At 35.1% G+C, this 21325-nt stretch overlaps 2 protein-coding genes and 1 pseudogene across 2 annotated transcripts; 2 read left to right on the top strand and 1 right to left on the bottom strand.

Moving 5' to 3' along the window:
• Positions 2008–4780, top strand: LOC104731116 (annotated as a pseudogene).
• LOC104731115 (probable WRKY transcription factor 29) lies at positions 15791–17344 on the top strand. The gene is made up of 3 exons (XM_010450385.2): positions 15791–16310; positions 16549–16665; positions 16773–17344. Exons 1-3 carry the CDS (start codon positions 15844–15846, stop codon positions 17218–17220), a joined length of 1032 nt encoding a protein of 343 aa, XP_010448687.1. The 5' UTR covers positions 15791–15843; the 3' UTR covers positions 17221–17344.
• On the bottom strand, positions 18113–20674 carry LOC104731114 (endoglucanase 20). Its single transcript, XM_010450384.1, has 8 exons — positions 20460–20674; positions 20117–20329; positions 19723–19923; positions 19538–19615; positions 19266–19418; positions 19062–19170; positions 18804–18970; positions 18113–18727 (listed from the first exon to the last, which is right to left on the bottom strand). The coding sequence occupies exons 1-8, from the start codon at positions 20649–20651 to the stop codon at positions 18401–18403; spliced, it is 1440 nt and encodes a 479-aa protein (XP_010448686.1). The 5' UTR covers positions 20652–20674; the 3' UTR covers positions 18113–18400.

Genomic DNA, 21325 nt, shown 5'->3' with positions numbered 1-21325 from the left:
TGTCCTCCTTTAATTTTTAATGACCATTTTACCCTTAGATGAAAAATATTTTAATCAATAAAAAAACACAATTTTTCCGCCAAAAAAATTTCTGACATATTTTTTCGTTCGAAAATTTCCTGCCAAAGATTTTTTCGTCAAAAAAATTTTGACAAAAAACTTCGACAAAAAAAATTTCCCGCCAAAAAAAATTTACAAGGTTTTAAAAATGTTTTTATAAGGTTCCTACTTATAAAAGCCTTATAAACATCTTGTAAACGCTTTTACAAGATTTTTAAAGGGTTTTAAAAGGTTTTAAAAAGTTTTTAAACACCTTTTCAACGTTTTTACAAGGTTTTTAAAAGCGTTTGCAAAGTTTTTAAAAGCGTTTAAAAAATTTTTAAAAGGTTTTTAAACACCTTGCAAACGCTTTTACAGGATTTTTATAAGGTTTTTAAAAGGTTTGCAAAAGATTTTTAAAAGGCTTTTAAACACCTTGTAAAAGCAATTTTACAAGGTTTTTTAAAAGAATTTACAAGGTTTTTAAAAGGTTTTTAAACACCTTGTAAACACTTTTAGAAGGTTTTTCAAAGCGTTTACAATGTTTTTATAAAGTATAAATTTCAAAAATTTTGGCGGGAAATTTTTTTTGCGGGGATTTTTTTTTTGGCAGGAAAAAAAATTTTTACGGGAAATTTTTTGATTTTGGCGGGAAATTTTTTTAATTTTGTTGACTGTACATTCTTGTTGTCATTCAGGTAATTTGGTCATTTTGTATATAAAAATGGATAGTTTTAAAAATGGTCAGCATGGAGGGTATTTTTAAAAAGAGATATGGAAAAGGGGGTATTTTTGAGAATGCTCCATTTTATTTAGTCAAATAGTGAAGAAATACATCTGATTTTTAAAATTTTGTTATAATGAAAAATATAGTTTATTTATAAATTTGTATTGAAAGTTTTCTTTTATTTTATGTTATATAAAATAAAATTTTAAACATACTTATATATTTATTACTTAATCAATTAACGAGTGCAAAAATAGAAAAAAGTACAAGACAAAAATAATCTATTATCGAATTCTTTGATTTACAAATCCACTCATAATGTTAATTTTTAATTTCAAATTGGTTAACTATCAATAATACTCATAAATTTAATTTTTAATTTCAAATTGGTTAACTATCAATAATTTTATAAAATATTAATGATTTTTTAAAAATCAATATTTTATTATAAATAAATTTTTTGTATAAAAGACTTTCTGAAAAGAAAGAAAATAAAAAATAATAGTGAGAGAGAAAAATTGGTTATTTTCCTTTATAAATGTATATATAGTCATTTATATTAGTAACTAAAAAAAAGTGTATTATCCAGTGTGCGGTTTTTGTTAGACCGCTGGATAAATACTAGTTTGGTTTTTAAAAGCGGTCCATATCTTTCCACTGGTTAATTCCACAATTTGTTTTTTCTAAAACGCCCAAAATTAGAAATTGTGTTGAATGATATAGACATAAAAGCGTTATTGATAAAATATGGAAAATCGTCCCACTTTTACATTCCCTGTTCAAGACCTTAATCAAATTAATCTATGCTTGTTTTAATAAGTAACATATCGATTGATATTATTGTATCCCCCATTATGGCATTATTGTATGTCAATTGATTTCATACATGGGGTTGTCACACAAACATAGATATGTCTTTGGTATGTATAGTTAATTTAGTATAAGATATTTCACACGTTAACGAATAATTCAAAGAAGCCGGTTCTATTTATATTCTTGTGAGATCATCAATATGACAATACAATTATAATAGATATCGTCTGTTGTCATATTTTCACATACCATGTCAACATACAAAAGTATGCAGAGTATAATAACATCACCAAGTAAGATTGAAGTTAATTAATATTTTAACATTTAGACTATAAAAAATTGGTTTTAGTTAAAAAAAAAAAAAAAAAAAAGACTATCACAAATTGGTCCGAGCAACGTGTTCTATGATATTCTAACCGAATCAATCAGGAATTCTTTTTAAAGACTATCACAAATTGGGCAAATTTCTATAATTCCATCAAACAGGAACTCTTTTTAAAAGTACCGAAACCAAAATACCACTATATAAATACCACTCGTAGCGATGAGAATAATCACCAAACCAAAAATCTAAGCAAGAGAAATAAAAGAAGTAAATTCAAACGCTAGACACGAGAAATATGGAGAACCATAGATCCGTCAACTGGCAGTTTAGTGGTAGCGAAGAAGCCAATAAGGCTGCAGCTGCCACGCTAGGCAGTTACACCTCTAGAATCTTGTCTCGGTGTGACCCTAATGGAAAACCCATTTTGCCCCCTCGCAGTGAAGCCCCCGAGATTTGCCTTACCGCCGAGAAGGCAGTCATTAAAGCTGTCCTTGACGGTACTGGAAACGCCTATGCTCCAAGTATTGGCCTTTCTGCAGCTAAAAGGTAACATATACATCGAATTATCATTGATCATTCTAGATTACTTCTTTCTAAAACTATTGTTATAAACTCTTACTTTCGGCCGGTTTGGACCACCAATGTCAAAGTTCTATTATATTATATATGTTTGGTTGACAAAAAAAAAAAAAAAAACTGTCTCTCAAAATTTTGTTTTACAATATGATCTAGCTCCCCATATAATACTTCTAGTTTCACCTTAAGTCTATTATGTATCTTGGTATATATTTTGTGACGACAAAAATTTTTTTTTGCTTCCGAATTTTTAGTGCCGTGGCAGAGTTTCTAAATCAAGATCTTCCGGAGAAACTGACTGAAGATGACGTGTTTATGACCGTTGGATGCAAACAAGCCATCGAGCTTGCAATTGAAATCTTGGCTACACCGAAAGCCAACATCTTGCTTCCAAAGCCGGGCTTTCCATGGGACATGGTCCACGCAATCTACAATAAATTTGAGGTTCGTGAATATACTTTCCTCCGCGAAAATAACTATGAGATCGACTTTGACAGCGTCTCTGCACTTGTGGACGAGAACACGTGTGCGATACTTATTATTAACCCGCACAATCCTAATGGGAACGTTTACTCTGAATGTCATCTTATGAAGGTATTTTACAGATACTCTAATTAGTTATACAACGTAACCTCATATGATCTCATCTTTGATAATGTGTAACGTAACTATTGGATATTTCTTTATAAGCTGGCTGCGTTGGCTCGGGAACTTGGGATACTTGTGGTTTCTGACGAAGTTTTCAGATGGACTGTGTTTGGGAGTAAACCCTTTGTTCCCATGGCGAAATTCTCGTCGATCGTACCCGTGATCAGTCTCGGTTCTATATCGAAGGGATGGAGTGTACCCGGATGGCGAACCGGGTGGCTCGCGCTGCACGATCTAGATGGTGTCTTTCAATCCAAAAAGGTCTGAATCCGCTTTTCTTGATCACTCCTTAAACATCACTACCATTAGTTTATATCGTCGATTCGTCGGTATATTAACTGACATTTATAAGTTTTTTTTTTTTTGAACAAAAGCTGACATTTATAAGTTAAAAACAAATTTTTTACGTGCAAACAATGAGATTACGTGCCATTGACATACTAAATCTCTATGAATGTATTGGTTAATTTTATCATTGTATAAATAAATTTGGTGTACGTGAAAATCAAATTTTGTTTCTCGTCCATATTAAGAGTTGAAAATGTCCACACATACGTAGTTTTCCTTGTCCTAATCTTGCTATATATGGACAGATCACAAGTGCTCTTAAGAATTTTCTGGCGATAGATAATAAACCAGCAACTGTTATCCAGGTATGGGATTTTATTTATTATTATTATCTTTTTTTTTTTTTGCATGCATATACTGACTAAGGTGAATTCGTGACTTTTATCATGTAGGCAGCTATTCCCACCATCTTGAGGAAAACTCCTAAAGAGTTCTTCGAGAGGAGGCAGAGTTTTCTGAAAGATAAATCGGACGTTGCATTTGGTAAGCTCAGAAGCATACCAGGCCTAACCTGCTACCACCAAACTGAAGCCTGCACCTTCTTATGGGTATTCTATTATTTACTACATTTCTTTTAACATTTCTGAATTCTTATTAGTAGTTAGCATTATATTTTGAAACAATCTTATAATATATACATGTTTTTTTCTCTTCTCCCAGACCGAGCTGAACTTGAAAATGTTTGGGCACATTAAAGATGATGAAGAATTCTGTGAAAAGCTTGCTAGTGAAGAAAATCTCGTCCTTTTACCAGGTATTGATTAATTTCTCATTACCTATGATTACGGTAAGTTAACGGTTTAGTTTTTAAGACAATTTTCGCATAACAACATATATATGTTATTATGTTGGATTGGTTTAGGGATTGCTTTTGGTCTGAAGAACTGGGCGAGGCATTCTATCGACATGGATAATATCACTTTGGAGGATGCATTTGCACGACTGAAGAGCTTCTGTGATCGCCACACCGTTATACTTGAAGCTTCTTAGTCAAGGACGTCAATGGTGTCAAGCACGTACACACAAGCAAGCTTGAATCCATAAGTAAAAGGTCAATATGGATCTTTGCCCAAGTCTTTTTACATATGCTATAAAAATAAACGTGTGTTTTATTGATCTGAGATAAGTCATGAACACATTCGTATCGTACTTCTATTAAAAAAAAATTGGTGTACTTATCACCAACCTCGTAATGTTTTCTCATAGTTTGCAATATTTCTACTAAAAAAATTGGTGTACTTATCACCAACCATGTAATGTATTCCTACTTTTCAATAAATAAAATTAAAATTTTCTGTTTTATATATGATCGTTTGAAATGGATTCGTGTGCAACTACCAATATTGGAGTATATCTCTTGGTAACAGAATTATATATTAATTCATGTAAGATTATGAATTTGTTGTATTCGAGATATGTCTAAGTGGGGAAGAGACTCTCGGTAGAAGAGAGGGTTACTAGTTGCTCTGAATAAGAAGACATGTAAGTGGCACGTGGGGATGCTTCGTGAGCTTATCAAGTCGAAGGAGGTTAAACCAGTGTGGTTAAGCTAAAAATCTGATCTTATCTCTTAATTCTGTTTTAGATCTGAAGTTTGTTAGATCGAGAGAAAGTGAGAGAGATTAGAAGAGAGTGATCGAGAGAGCGATTGTAACGACTTTGTTCTTCCCAAATTCTAGTGGATTCCGGAGGTGTTCCTCCGGCGAGACGTAGGGATCCGGCGAGGATCTGAACTTGTTAAATTGGTTGTGTCGTCTTCTCTTTTCTTTCAAGTTCTTTCAGTTTTGGTATTCTTTCGATTCAATCGGATTCGTTTCTCGAAGACTTGTGCGTACGATTAGGTTATAAAACATTACAATTGGTATCAGAGCTGTACGGTTAGGTGCGCGGTGGTGAATCGGAGATGTCAGGAGTTCCAATCGCGGTGTTTGACGGATCAGGAGACTTTTCTCTGTGGAAGACAAGGATACGAGCTCACCTGAGTGTTATCGGTTTGAAGGATGTGCTTGTGGAGAAACTTACATTGGTTCCGCTTACAGAGGAGGAGTTACAAGATCCTGAGAAGAAGAAGAAGCGAGAGGCGGATGAAGCGGCGAGGATGGAGAGATGTGATAAGGCGAAGAATGTTATATTCTTGAACGTTGCAGACAAAGTCTTGAGAAATATTGAGTTGTGCGAGACTACAGCAGAAGCCTAGGCTACTCTTAGATAAGATGTTCATGCCTACATCGCTCCCACATCGGGTTTACTCTCAGTTAAACTTCTATACGTTCAAGATGCAAGAAGGTAAACGGATTGATGATTTCTTGAAGATTGTTGCGGACTTGAATCACTTGCAGATCAAGGTATCAGATGAGGTTCAGACAATAATCTTGTTGAGTTCGTTACCAGCTAGGTTCGATAGTTTAGTCGAAACCTTGAAGTATAGTACAGGGAGAGAAAAGCTAAGGTTAGATGATGTAATGGTGGCTGCTAGGGATAAGGAGAGGGAGGTAGCTCAGAATAGCAAATCGGTGGCTGAAGGTCATTTTGTTAGGGGTCGATCTGAGGAAAAATATACAGGTCAGAACAACAAAGGCAAGGGGTGGTCTCGCTCTAAGTCCAAAGATGGGAAGAGAGTGTTTTGGATCTGTGGTAAAGAAGGCCACTTCAAGAAACAATGTTATAAGTGGCTGGAGAAGAATAAGGGAAAGGTTCAGGGTTCTGACAAAGGTGAAGCTGGAATAGCAAAGTCAGGTGGTGATCCTGATCATGCGATGGTTCTAATGGCAGTGGGAGAGAGTCTTGTTGCGTCGAGATATGAGGCTGATGAGTGGGTCTTGGATACGGGTTGCTCGTTCCATATGACCCCAAGGAGAGACTGGTTCTGCGAGTTTAAGGATGTAGACTCTGGTTATGTCAAGATGGGAAATGATACGGTGGCACAGGTTAAAGGAGTTGGAAGTGTCAAGTTCAGAAATCCTGATGGTACGTTGGTGGTTTTGACTGATGTTCGATATATACCAGAGATGACAAGGAATCTGATCTCACTGGGAACGTTAGAGGACAAAGGTTGTTGGTTTAAATCCCAAGATGGTGTTCTTAAGGTTGTAATGGGGTGTTCTACCTTACTTAAGGGTCATAAAAGAGGAACGCTCTATATACTACAGGGGAAATCAATAATTGGTGAAACAAATTCATCAGAGGATACTAAGGATGAAACGGCCTTGTGGCACAGTAGGTTGGGCCATATGAGTCAAAAGGGTCTTGAAGTTTTAGTGAAGAAGGGTTGTCTGGATAAAAAGGTGATCAAAGACTTGAAGTTCTGTGAGGACTGCGTTTTCGGGAAGAGTCAAAGGGTGAGTTTTACATCAGCCCAACATGTCACCAAGGAGAAGCTTGGATATATTCATTCGGATTTGTGGGGATCACCACACAATCCTCCGTCGTTAGGCAACTGCCAATACTTTATCTCGTTCATAGACGATTATTCTAGAAAGGTCTGGATATATTTTTTGAAGAGGAAAGATGAAGCTTTTGGAAAGTTTGTAGAGTGGAAACGAATGGTGGAGAACCAGTCGGACAAGAAAGTGAAGAAATTGAGAACAGACAACGGTCTTGAGTACTGTAATCAGTCCTTTGATTAATTCTGCAAGGACGAGGGAATTGTGAGGCACAAGACATGTGCTTATACACCACAACAGAATGGTGTGGCAGAGAGATTAAACAGGACGATAATAGAGAAGGTCCGAAGCAGGTTAAGCGAGAGTGGAATGGAGAAGAAATTCTGGGCAGAAGCTGCATCTACAGCAGTGTATCTTATAAATAGATCTCCATCAACGACAATTGGTTTCGAGTTACCTGAAGAGAGATGGACCTCAGTGAAACCAGTCTTGACAGCACTTAGAAGGTTTGGGTGTTTGGCTTATGTGCATGCGGACCAGGGAAAGTTAAATCCAAGGGCTAAAAAGGGAGTTTTCACGAGTTATCCAGAAGGTGTTAAAGGATACAAAGTGTGGTTGCTCGATGAGGGAAAATGTGTAATAAGTAGAATGTAGTTTTCAGAGAGGATGTTCTGTATAAGGACTTGAAGTTGAATCCAGTGGGTACTTTTGATATGAATATGGAGAGTTTTGATGCTAGTATGGATCAAGGTGGAGCTAGTACCAGTGACACAGATCAAGGTGGAGCCATATCAGAGGTACCTGATCAGGTCAGTGCGTCTCCAGGTCAGACTTCAGAGAATGTTACTACGGGTCAGAGACAGCCTGCTGGTCAAGATGAACTTAAGGACTCAGATTCTGGTGAGGAAGATTTGAGTGATTACCAGCTCGTTAGAGACAGAGGTAAGAGGACGGTGAGAGCTAATCCAAAATACCGTGAGTCGAATATGGTTGGTTTTGCATATTATACGGAGGATGGAGGTAAGCTAGAGCCAAAGACTATGCGAGAAGCAATGTTGGATCTGGACTGGGAATTCTGGAAAGAAGCTACGAAAGAAGAGATGGTGTCTATGAAGAAGAATCATACCTGGGATTTGGTGGATAATCCAAAGAAACAGAGGGTGGTAGGGTGTAGATGGGTCTTCACGAGGAAACTAGGGATACCTGGAGTTGAAGCACCGAGATATAAAGCTCGTCTGGTGGCGAAGGGTTACACGCAGAAAGAAGGCATCGACTACACAGAGATTTTTTCACCAGTAGTAAAGCATGTTTCTATCAGGTATTTGCTGTCTATGGTTGTTCAGTTTGATATGGAGTTACACCAGATGAACGTCAAGACAGCCTTCCTTCATGGCAATCTTGATGAGGAGATCTTCATGTCTCAGCCTGAAGGATATGAAGATAAAGAGAATCCAGACAAGGTATGTTTGCTTAGGAGATCTCTTTATGGTTTGAAGCAGTCACCTAGGCAGTGGAATTTAAAGTTTCATGAGTTCATGATTGGAATTGGGTATTCTAGGAGTGCCTATGATAGCTGTGTGTATCAGAAGGAGTTAGGTGATGGGTTAAAGGTTTATCTCCTTTTATATGTGGATGATATGTTAATTGCTTCTGTGAGCAAGTCTCAAGTCTCTGAATTAAAGAGGTTACTTAGTGCTGAGTTTGAGATGAAAGATTTGGGGAATGCTAAGAAGATTCTTGGAATGGATATTACTAGAGATAGGACTGCTGGGATTCTGACTCTGTCACAAGAGGGATATGTGAAGAAAGTTCTTAAAACTTTTGGTATGGATCGAGCCAAGACTGTATTAACGCCTATGGGTGCTCATTTTAAGCTCAGGGCAGCTACAAATGAAGAATATGAAAAGCAGTTTGATAGAATGAAGGTTGTTCCTTATGCGAACACAGTTGGGAGTATCATGTATTCGATGATAGGCACGAGGCCAGACTTGACTTATCCGGTGGGAGTAATTAGCCGGTTTATGAGTCGACCTCTTAAGGATCATTGGCAAGCGGCTAAGTGGGTCTTGAGATACATGAGAGGAACTGAAGGAAAGAAGCTGTGTTACAAAAAGCAAGAAGATTTTTTGCTAAGAGGCTATTGTGACTCTGATTATGCTGGTAATGTTGATAATCGGAGATCACTTACAGATTATGTTTTTACAGTTGGTGGGAATCCTATAAGCTGGAAGTCTAAATTGCAGAAGGTAGTATCTCTATCTTCTACAGAAGCCGAGTATATGGCTTTAACTGAGGCAGTACGAGAAGCTGTTTGGTTGAAGGGGCTTGCTGAGGAACTGGGTTTTCCGCAAGATGCTGTGGAGGTTAACTGTGATTCTCAAAGTGCTATTTTTTTGGCTAAGAATTCAGTGCATCATGAGAAGACCAAACATATTGATATCAGGTTGCATTTCATTCGTGATATCATTAGTGAAGGTTTGGTAAAGGTGGTGAAGATTGCAAGTGAATGCAATCCAGCAAATATCTTTACGAAGATATTACCAGTGGAGAAACTGGAGGGGGCATTAGAGATGCTCCGGGTTACTTCTAACTGAGTGGTGGAGCTCAGGTTCCGGAGGGGGAATCCAAGAACTAGAAGAAGAGGCTGCGAAGACAATCATATTCAAGGTGGAGAATTGTAAGATTATCAATCTGTTGTATTCGAGATATGTCTAAGTGGGGAAGAGACTCTCGGTAGAAGAGAGGGTTACTAGTTGCTCTGAATAAGAAGACATGTAAGTGGCACGTGGGGATGCTTCGTGAGCTTATCAAGTCGAAGGAGGTTAAACCAGTGTGGTTAAGCTAAAAATCTGACCTTATCTCTTAATTCTGTTTTAGATCTGAAGTTTGTTAGATCGAGAGAAAGTGAGAGAGATTAGAAGAGAGTGATCGAGAGAGCGATTGTAATGACTTTGTTCTTCCCAAATTCTAGTGTATTCCGGAGGTGTTCCTCCGGCGAGACGTAGGGATCCGGCAAGGATCCTGAACTCGTTAAATTGGCTGTGTCGTCTTCTCTTTTCTTTCAAGTTCTTTCAGTTTTGGTATTCTTTCGATTCAATCGAATTCGTTTCTCGAAGACTTGTGCGTACGATTAGGTTATAAAACATTACAATTCACAGCAACTGCAAAGCTCAACACTTTAACAGAATTAATCATGAAAATGCATGGTCATTCTATAGATAAAAGTTGTTATCAATTTCAATCCATTATATCTTCTACACATCGATCTGTCTCACTCTCTTTTTGAGATTCTACGATCATTGAGAGATAAGAATGAGTGGTTATAATTTGTCGAAATATGCAAGAACTATCGTCAAACTAAGTTCTAGATTGGCTCATTTGACAAACTTTAACTCTTTATCACTTCTAAATTATCTTTTTGTAGATCTCCTAAATGATTTTATGACTAATAATGGTTGGTGATGTGCTACATGAGCCTGCCAAGCCGTATCAACGTTTGTGAAAAAGAACATTCACATTGTTTGGTGACCTCTAAGTCAAGCAAGCTCATAAAGGTTTATGTGGACAGGCATTACAAAAGAGAGAACAAGCCATGCATCATTAAATCTGTATCACGAGTCATACATTTTTTTTTTTTTTAATATTGACTTAGTATTATACGTATGTATGGTTTAGCAATGTTATATGTAAAAGTTTAACAATGTAGACTAAGAGTTTGTGAAAATAATTATACAGTATGAAGAGTGTTTTACACTATTAAATGTTAATATATACCGAACTTTCGACAAAATCGAGAACTTGTGAAAAACTTCGGATATTTTTTTGCCTTAGATGCAGAAACTGGTGTGGTTAATATACCATTTTCTCAAAGTCTTAAGTAAGCCAATAAACATAGGTATGTAATAAACGCCGTTGTAAATAGGTGATGGACACACAACAACGGCACAAGTTGTGTCATTTAGGGTATATATTACACACACAAGTAGTTTAGAACTTAGACATTATGGACCAGATCATTTTGGAAGATCATTGTTTTTGTTTTTATGCGCTTTACAATAATACCAACTTATCGTAACGTTTCATTTTTGACATCATTAGTTTCAATTTATTTGGAATTTAATCTATATTGTTACTAAAAGAACAGAGATTCTTTCCGCCAAATCAAAAAGGAAACCCGGGGTTGAGGATGTCCATCTTTGGAAATGTGGATCAGGCTTCAAAAAAAAATTCTCTACCCGTGAAACATGGTAGCTTATTCGTACTCCAAGACCCGTGAGCCCTTGGACAAAGGGTGTGTGGTTCCCCTAAGCAACACCAAAGTATGCCTTCATAACATGGCTCGGAATGCTTAATAGACTTTCTACCCGTGATGAATGTTGAAGTGGAATGTGAATGCTGATCCATCGTGTACCTTCTACCAAGAGCCGCTAGAAGCAAGGAATCACCTCTTCTTCCAGTGCCCCTACTCGCATCAGATTTGGGCCAACCTCACATGTGATTTTCTTGGAAACCATTCTACTTCGAACTAGGAACAGCTATGAGTACTCATCTCAGACTCATCCCTTGATATGCACTCTCTGTTGTTCCTACGATACTCCCTCCAGGCAACGGTACACTCTTTATGGCGAGAGCATAACAACTGTCGGCACAGTGAAGATCCCATCTCAGCTCCTAAACTTGGCAAGTTGATAGAGAAGACAATTCGCTGTCGGCTTCTGCTCCTTTTCAACTCGGGCAACCGGACATACGAAGATATTCTTATGCTTTGGTTCTCTACCCGAGCATAGTACTCTACAATAGCGGTAGCTCATTTCGAAAGGAAAAATAATCAACACAGTTACACTTGTTGTAAGGACAAAGAGTTTTTCCATGAATAAAATTTTACATTCATTTATTTTAGTTTAATTTTTTTTTATATAGTAAATTCATAGATCGTTAAACCAAGAAAAAAAATTCATTGATCTATCACCGTCACTGCTTGTAAACACATCTACCACTACCACTCATCGGATTCGTTTAATTTCCAACGGCAGTCACTTACATCAACTTTCTTTAGTTTTCTTGTAGCGACCATTATTTTTAAAAATCAATATGATCGAGCAAATCAAAACCAATGTAATGTATACAGATCACACTAAAACGCCAACGATTTTATTTGTTTTAAATACCACTAATAAGTCATTAAATGTTTTAATAAAAAATTCGTAAGATTTTGAATGGTGGACCAAGATTTATAATATACTAGTTAGTTAGTATTTTATGTTGGTGTTGTAATTGTGCCATCATTCAAGTTCAAATTCGTGTTGCATATTATTTGACCACAAAACAATTATTTCGATATTCTGTTCTCTCTCAGTAGTCAGTACTCTCAATAATTTAGTTAACAATTAGTAGTATAGTAGTAATGACACGAAAACGCGTACGGAGACATATCACATCAATTAAAATCCAAAGTAATTCAACAGAAGAAGAATAATAATTAACTATAGTTTTATTGACTTCCATATTGAATAATCAAACTCAGTTATAATATAATAATATTATAAACAACAACAATTCTAGTCGACCAAAAAGTATATTGAGTGACAAAGTGATCTTATCACCACGTTATACAAAAATGAATTCGTGCATCAAGATGTACGACAACATACCTTCGTACGGAACTAACTTGATTATTGTTAATAATAGTATATATACCAAAACTATATCAAGTTAATTACTCAACATATGCTTATAATAAAAAAGTTCTAGAGGTATTTTGGATTTTAATGGTATCATAGTGTGTACCTTCGGAGGAAATTTTTATCAGAACTAATTAAATCTGATAAAATTGACAGGAAAAAAATTGATTTTGGCTAACTGATCAGGTGATGCCATTATGTATTGAATAATAACTGCAACGTTAATCTGTCACCGGAGTCTTTTTAGTGTCTCTAATAGCTGTTTGTTGTTTTTCACCACCATCTGCATGGTTTCATTTTTGCTCCTTTTTTTTATTGTTGAACTAGGGCCAATTATTAGAAAGATAGAACAGAAATGGTCAATCTATAGTGATCCCATGCTTAACGAAACATATATACATATATAATACATATAATATATGAGTTGTTTATAAATAACTATATAGACGTATACGATCAATATACATACAAATTAACTAGTGCAAGTGGAACCCTACGCATGATGCCACCACGAATAAAAATTCGGATGTAGCTTGCAGAGATTAAATTCATTTATAAAAATTTCGGCAATCATATATATATAACTGATGTCATATTTAATCAAATCTATGCTTATTAAAAATAAGTAATATATCCCCCATTATTATATATTATATTGTTGTATATAAGATCAACTGATTTCATAGTCACACAAACATAGATATGTATAGTTAAGTACTATAAGATATATCGCGTGGTTTGGCCAATCTTACACATCTAAGCTCATATATTTCAATATTTATAATATTATCGTGTGAGTTATATTATTTAAACAATATAATATCCTGGTCCCTAGAAGATCCTGATGTATAAAAGAGACAAAAATATCGAAGTTTAGCAAGTTCTAAAGTTTTTCAACTGAGTCTACATGGTGTTACCCCTCGCCCCTCGGTATTCAAGTTTAGAAATGCTATATGTACATGGAGTGTCGATGATGGACACATGTGACTGTGTATTTACACACACATACCGCGCGTGTGCATATTTCACACGTTAAACGAAGAATTCAAAGAAGTCGGTTCTATTTGTGTTCTTGTGAGATCATCAATATGACAATACAATTATTTATATATATATATATATACATATCATCTGCTGTAATGGTTTCACATACCATGTCGACACACATACAACAAGTATACAGAGAGTACGAATCTAATAACATCACCAAGTAAGATTGCAGTTAATTAATATTTCAACTATTAGACAGACTATCACAAATTGGTTTAAATAACGTGTTCTATGATACTCTAACCAGCCAATCTATCCAATTTCTATAACTGGTTTGGGAACTATAGCAAAAAAAAGCATGAGCAGTTAATAAAGTTTCTTTTAAGTTTGTTTTCCAACAACATATTTGTCTCTAAAATAAAGATTGTTATATTTTTCTTTATATATAAAGTTGCTTTTAGGTTTGTTTTCCAACAGATATGGTCCATTCAATCATTTTCGTTTCTCTATCCATAGTTTTTAAATGTTATTGTTATATCTCATATAACATTTCATACGTATTGGGTATTCATTTACGGTCTTCAGTGTTAAAAATATAATTTGGTTATCTATAAATATCAAAGATTAATATATCGTGCGAGTATCAATATATGACATAGACCTTCAAGTTGGTGCAAGAGGGGATGCAATTTTCTTCCCAGTTGCAAGAGCAAGCTGACTAGCATTTGTTTTNTTTTTTTTTTTTTTTTTTTTTTTATAAATAACTTATTTCACTCAATATGGATTTTATTATTGTTTTGTTGACTTTAAGTTTTTGCCTTTTATGGGAACGCAATCACCCGTGCCAACTTTTTAATCTCCATCGCCTAAAAAAGACCAAATATTTAGGAGCATATATATTACAAAATTATACTTATATATATTATGTAACTTATGTGACCATTTGACAAAGCAAAGTAATCATAATTAGCTTGATATAATGTAATTAATTTCGTTTTTTACATTCTTTACCTTATGTGAATATTTTGTTTCTGTTTTATATAAGATATTTTATTATGTTTAATTATAGATGCTAGTATACTTCTAATCTATTGTAATTAATTAGCTAGAATATCACTTTTATATTGAAAAAACCTGGTATTTTTAATTTTGGATAACATAGTTAATAATTAATAAGGTATTTTAAATTAAAACTGATTAAACCAAAAGTCAAACATTAAAATTACAAATTGTGATAACTAATATATTTACATTCTTAGATTAATATAGTAGATGTTTCAATATATTTAATTTTTATTGTTGTTTTTCCTCCTTTATTTATGTATGATATTAATTGTCATTTTAGAAACTTTTGTTTTATATGGATTGTTGAAGAAAAAATATTAACACCGCCTCCGGCCTCCATATCTCTAGGCACGGCTCTGATGATAAACATATTAATTTAAACACAAGTAAAAGAATCATAGTTGCAAGGAAAAAAACGAAAATTAAAAAGGAGATATTTATTATTGGAGAATCTTTCTTTAGTCTTAGTTGTGGGAAGATTTTGTGCTAGAGGATTGAAGGTATCCCTATTCTATGATAGAGGCGTGGGGTTCTTGGACCGATCTATGTATATTACCACAAGGCTTAAAATAAAGTGACAATACGCTCTCAAATTATTTTTATTTTAAACAATTTTCCAAATATTTTATCAAAAGAAGTTTACGGTGCAGATCATACTTGCAGCAATATTCTAAAGGTATATTTAATTTCAAAGGCGATCGTTACGTGAACACAAGGCAAGCTAGACTTACGTACCACAATAAACACACATAATTATACAAGTACGAAAGTAATGACATAACCTTCATCAAATAAAGAAAGTAAGAAACTATTAGTGTACGTCATACTGATACATATGCATGTACAAATGCCGCTTTCAGTATTTAATTTAGCTAACGCAGATGATATTTAAATTTTCTCTAGCTAACTCATATATCCTCCAAAAGACATATTGTCAAATTCCTTTTGGTTATATAAAATCATATATTCATATTGTTATCTTTTAATAGTACTAATACTAACATGAATATGGACTTTTCTGAATATTGTGTATGATTTATATAATTGAGATATTTTGTCGGAGATGGATATTTGACAAGTTAACGTTATTTTATTAATTTTTTCTTCTAAAAGTTTAGGTACGAATTGACTTTTTCAAAAGTCAACACAATAAATTTTAAAAGTTAAATGACTAACGGGTTCACATGGGAAACGAAAACACCCTAAACAACAAACACTCTAATCATCTTTCCTTCTTTATATAAACCGATGTTTCCCAAAAGGCTTGTTCTCGACATATGTACTTGTACAACAACAAAAGAAGAAAAAAAGAGAAAAAAGAGGAAACAAAATCTCGAAGAGAGAGAGAGAGATATGGGTGAGGTGGCTTATATGGACGAAGGAGACCTAGAAGCAATAGTCAGAGGCTACTCCGGCTCCGGAGAGGCTTTTTCCGGCGAAAGTTCCGGTGGGTTTTCACCTTCGTTTTGCCTTCCGATGGAGACGTCTAGCTTCTACGAACCGGATATGGAGACAACCGGTTTAGACGAACTCGGTGAACTCTACAAACCCTTTTACCCTTTCTCCACACAAACGGTCCTCACGAGCTCAGTCTCTGTACCTGAAGACCCAATAAGTTTCCGAGATGAGAAGAAACAACGAACACATGGTTGTCTTCTATCCAACGGATCAAGACTTGATCATATCCGAATCCCAGAATCCAAATCAAAGAAGAGGTCAGTATTCTTGAAGTTCTTGAGAGAGTTCTTTAAAATGCGAAAAAAAAAATATTCTTAAATTATACATCATATAAAAAATTTGAGTTGTCTTAATTTATTACAAATCATATAGAGTTATGAGTATGTTGTTGTGTTTATATCCAACCTGGTTTTGTTTTTCAATTCTCATAAAATATATTCTCCTTGTTGCATAGAATTAATAATAAATAATTTTTGTGACTTTAAATTTGGACAGCAAGAAGAATCAACAGAAGAGAGTTGTTGAGCAAGTGAAGGAAGAGAATCTGTTGTCGGACGCATGGGCGTGGCGTAAATACGGGCAGAAACCCATCAAAGGGTCTCCATACCCAAGGTCTCTTTACCTTCAAGCTAATCCCGGTTTTAATCTCATCTTCACTTCTCTTAAAACGAACATAACCGGATTTACTCAATCTCTCAACTTTGTTTTTGGTTTTTCAGGAGTTATTACAGATGTAGCAGCTCAAAAGGGTGTTTGGCAAGGAAGCAAGTCGAAAGAAATCCTCAGAACCCGGATAAGTTCACTATAACGTACACCAATGAGCACAATCATGAATTACCAACCCGGAGAAACTCATTAGCCGGTTCGACTCGAGCCAAATCTTCCCAAACCAAACCAACCTTAACCAAAAAATCCGGAAAAGAACTGGTTTCTTCTCCCACAAGTAATCCGATGATCGCATCGGCTGATGAATCTGCTGTTGCGGTTCAAGAAATGTGCGTTTCAGAAATGAGTACCCACCAAGCAGCTGGAGAAATCGAAGGCATGAGTAACTGTTTACCATCGGATTTGATGTCGACGACGGGAACATTCCCGGTTTTTACCGGTGACTTTGATGAACTATTGAATAGCCAAGAGTTCTTCAATGGGTACTTGTGGAATTACTAGAGAAACATTAGGTGTATGTATATATATTCAAAACTTATATTATAGTTTCAGCCATTGAGGATAATGTATATTTATGTCTAGTCTCTAGAAGATTAGAGCGTCGTAATATTCGTCTTGTTTCCAACTCAAACTTGAACCTATGAATTCGATTTGTCACGTCATGTACGAATCACAAATGGTAAGACAATATGTTATATCCAAATTTTTGCGTTACAATTCTGGATAGGAACTTAAATACTGAACATTAGTCACTGTTCTAAAAAGGGTTCGCCTTAACATCAGCGGCTAGGTTACATTGAAGATTATTTTAGACGGTCTAAACAGTAAATTAGGCGTCCTAGAAAATCTATTTGGCATTATAGACACCATTACACAAACGCAGCCACTCAGCCGCATTTAGAGTTCTTATGAATGTGCAGGTACTATTTTCTCTCGTTTCCAAATCAATTATTGATGAAGAAAAATATTATATTCAAGTATGTTGTCAAATAATTTAATATAAGGTCGTGATGTTGATTTCTTTAATTTTACAAATTAAAAACTACAAAACAGTAATATATTGAAATTCAGATAATATCATCAATCTAGCTAAATGACTTGCTATATGTGTTAGTTTTAAGCATTCTTGAGTTCCTAAATAATATTTACCATCATAGAAGTACTAACTAGCTAGCATGTAACGTTCTTAAAAACATATTTTTTTTGTTGTTGACGGTTCAATATATTTCTCTGCAAGCACCACATTTACATGTTATTGTTAATAGACTAAAAAGAGGAACAACTGAAAATAAGCAATGTGAAAGGGGTCAAGAATGAACTAAACGCTATATTAGATCCAGTTACGTGAAGTCAACAAGATAAAAAGCTTAAAGCAGTTTTGTGAAGTCATGTGTCATTTTGGATTTTTTATTATAATCATTATAAAGGAAGTAAACGCTGTATAAGATCCAGTACAATTTTTTTTCTTAAACGACCCAATAAATATTTGAAATTATATAGTTTCGTTATAGTTAAGCTATAAGATACAATGATATGTGAGTGTATGTGTGTAAGTATATATACATATATATATATGTTGAAGCAAATGATACATCCCCTGACTACAAATTCATAGTCATGATCAGTAGTCATTCTTCTTTGCTAATATTTTGTTTCCCCACAGCCAAATCTAAACGTGAGTTTATCCGGAAGAACTGATCAGAGCAGCGACGGGGCCAATAAAGGCGGCGTTGATGTAAGTTGTGGGTTCTGCATGAGAGTAATCTGATCTTTTGTCGCTATACTGGTCGGATGAATTCGGTCCACCCACAATTGCCCCGGTATGCACATTCGGGTTTGGTGTATCAGAATTGTAGTATGAAAATCCTCCATTGCAGTCAATTTTCTCCGGTTTAGATTTTATTGATGGTAATGATGAGCCTCTGTGATGAGGTTGTGTAGGATACTTTGTCCCAAACCCGACCATGTAAGACATGGACATTGGATTGTTTCCAAGGATGTAATCCACCTGAATAGTAAACCGGTTGGGTAAGAACATGGAAATGGTGTACATAACCGGACTAGGTGGGGTAAATTATATTTACCTGTGATTTGGCGAAATTTCGAATTTGAGATGAGGTGAACTGGGTTGAACCGCACTGAATTGAGCCGACCTGTGCTTTGGATAGAGTTTTTGCGTAGTTGAACAAAACCGTTGCAGCTGTTGTGACATATTGTAAGTTGCTACTGTCTCTAATGTACAAAATGCCACCTGAACAAACAAACACGTACAAAGAAATGTACCATAAAACCAACATGAAAGAATCAATTAACCGGTTATTTAGTTAGTTAGTGAAAATTACCAGGAGTTGGTTTAATTTGTTGAGAGCTACTTCCGGGCATCAATGCGCAGACAAATGATTCAACATCGGTCTTAAATTTAGCCAAGTCATATGTCCCGTTGTAAAACTCCTTTAAACAAAGAATCAACAAGATTTTTATTAATTTAGACCAATTTAATGTTATAGAATTTAGCAAAGTTTATATAATATTTACAATAGACTAACCGAAGCGAGTAAAGCCTGAGCGCCGGCGAATTTGTTGTCCCAGCTGAATTCATTGACGGCTTGGCTCCAATCTTTATTGCTTATAACATAATTTATGTAACTCTTCTCTCCTGTTGCTTTGTATAGCCATGCCGCACCCCATAGTAATTCATCCTTTTTTTTTACCCCAAAATATTTTGAAACATTAAGTGTCTTGTTTAGTAACATATATATGAAAATATTAATAGTCTATCTATGTGTATCGGTTTGATTCGGTTAATTTGTTTGATTACCTGGTAGCCTGAGTATGAGCAGTAGAAGGGGCAAGAAGCTTGGTAAGAACCTCTGTACTTGTCAGCAAATTCAAACAGCTGCAGAGAAAAAATAAATAATTAAGAGAGATTATAAATCATGATTGAATGTAATGATGATCATGTATAAGCTTTTTTGGGGAGACTTAATATGTGTGCACACTCACGGTTTTTGCATGGTTTAGTAGCGTGGATGAATAAGTAGAATCGACCGATTTAAAAACAATTGAGGCCGCAGCTAGAGCGGCTGCGGCTTCACCGGCAGCTTCCGAACCCGGGGAAGAGGAAGAGATACTGTAGAGAGTTCTTGGTGTGTCCATATCTTCTGGCCTCTCCCAACAACTATGATCTGAATTCCCATCTCCCACCTTTTAATTTGTATCCGTTATAAAACAAAACCAAAAATGTTATTTGTGTTTTTTTGTTGTGATTTAGTTGGATATTAGAGGTATATATGTAGTATATATGATAAGAAATATATATTATATTTAGCATGAAATGAAATAAATTTTGGATTTCTCTATACATAAAAAAAACCAAAATGTGTAAAAGTTGGTTCACCTGTGTATATAGCATGGTGGGCGACGTATGAGCGCGGAGGATAAAGTCAGTTCCCCATTTGATAGCAGAGCGGAGGTAATCAAGCTGGTTAACGGAAGAAATCTCATTTTGGTATTCAATTGCAGCCCAACTCAACAAGGTTGTGGTAAATGACATTGGCCACACAAATTTTACATTGTCACCAGCATCGTAATACCCTCCAATCAGATTCACCTGAAAATTATAAAAACACACGAAAAATTGTTAATTAAGAGATAGCCTAAGTTATGTATAGTAAGGTTCTATTTCTGAAGAGTGAAGACATGTATGCATATAGAGATGTTTATGGGTAGACCCGGTTTACATTAGCTGATGCACCGTCGGAGAGGGCAGAATCGCCTCGCCATGTAACCCGTTGGTTAGTCGGGAGTTTACCGGATCGTTGGCCTTCAAAGAACAAGATAGACTTGTTTAGTGCATCTCCATAGTCAAGTGCTTCCAAGCTTTCGAAAGCCAAGAACATCCCAACTAACATTATCACCAAGAGCTTGCCCATTATTAAATGTTTCTCTTTCGAAATGTGTATCTTGATTTTGCTTGAAATATGGTTCATGGGGGCAGGTATTTATAGATATTGCATGCAAGTAAAGTTGTGTACGTAATATAATTTCATGAGATGTAATTCACGTAATTTTAGGGTAATTGGCGGCACTGTTAAGATGTTAACTCTAACAATAATTAAGTTTCGATTATTACGTAATCACAATCAATGGTTTCATCATATAACAAGTTGCAGTTATTGACATTTCAAATCGTATCATTTTTCCTAACCACCATACCTTATTTTTTTTCTCTTCTTTCTGTGAAGGTTTAGAAATTGTTATTTAATGTAAGGAGTTTTAATAACTTTTCTTAAATAAGGCTTTTCTGGCTTGTTTAAGCACAACAAAAAGATATTGTATTAATTGTCTTTTTTTATTTATTTCTTTTTGATACAAATAAACAATAAACAATACATATGTAAAACCTATATTTGTATGTATCAAGCCATATATATGGAAGGTCTTACGAAACTTTTTGTTGTGAAATTGTAAAAATGCATCTTAAGGATACAAAGTAGTGTGTTTAGCGGTATATATGTATTTGAAACTTGACTTTAATAAAACTGAATATGAAAAAGCATAGTACAAAATTTTGGTTAACACGGGGTCAAAATCAAATACTGTACGC

Source organism: Camelina sativa, chromosome 12 (genome assembly GCF_000633955.1).
Source record: "Camelina sativa cultivar DH55 chromosome 12, Cs, whole genome shotgun sequence".
In the NCBI taxonomy this organism is placed as follows: Eukaryota; Viridiplantae; Streptophyta; class Magnoliopsida; order Brassicales; family Brassicaceae; genus Camelina; species Camelina sativa.
This window is presented reverse-complemented; position numbering and strand designations above follow the sequence as displayed.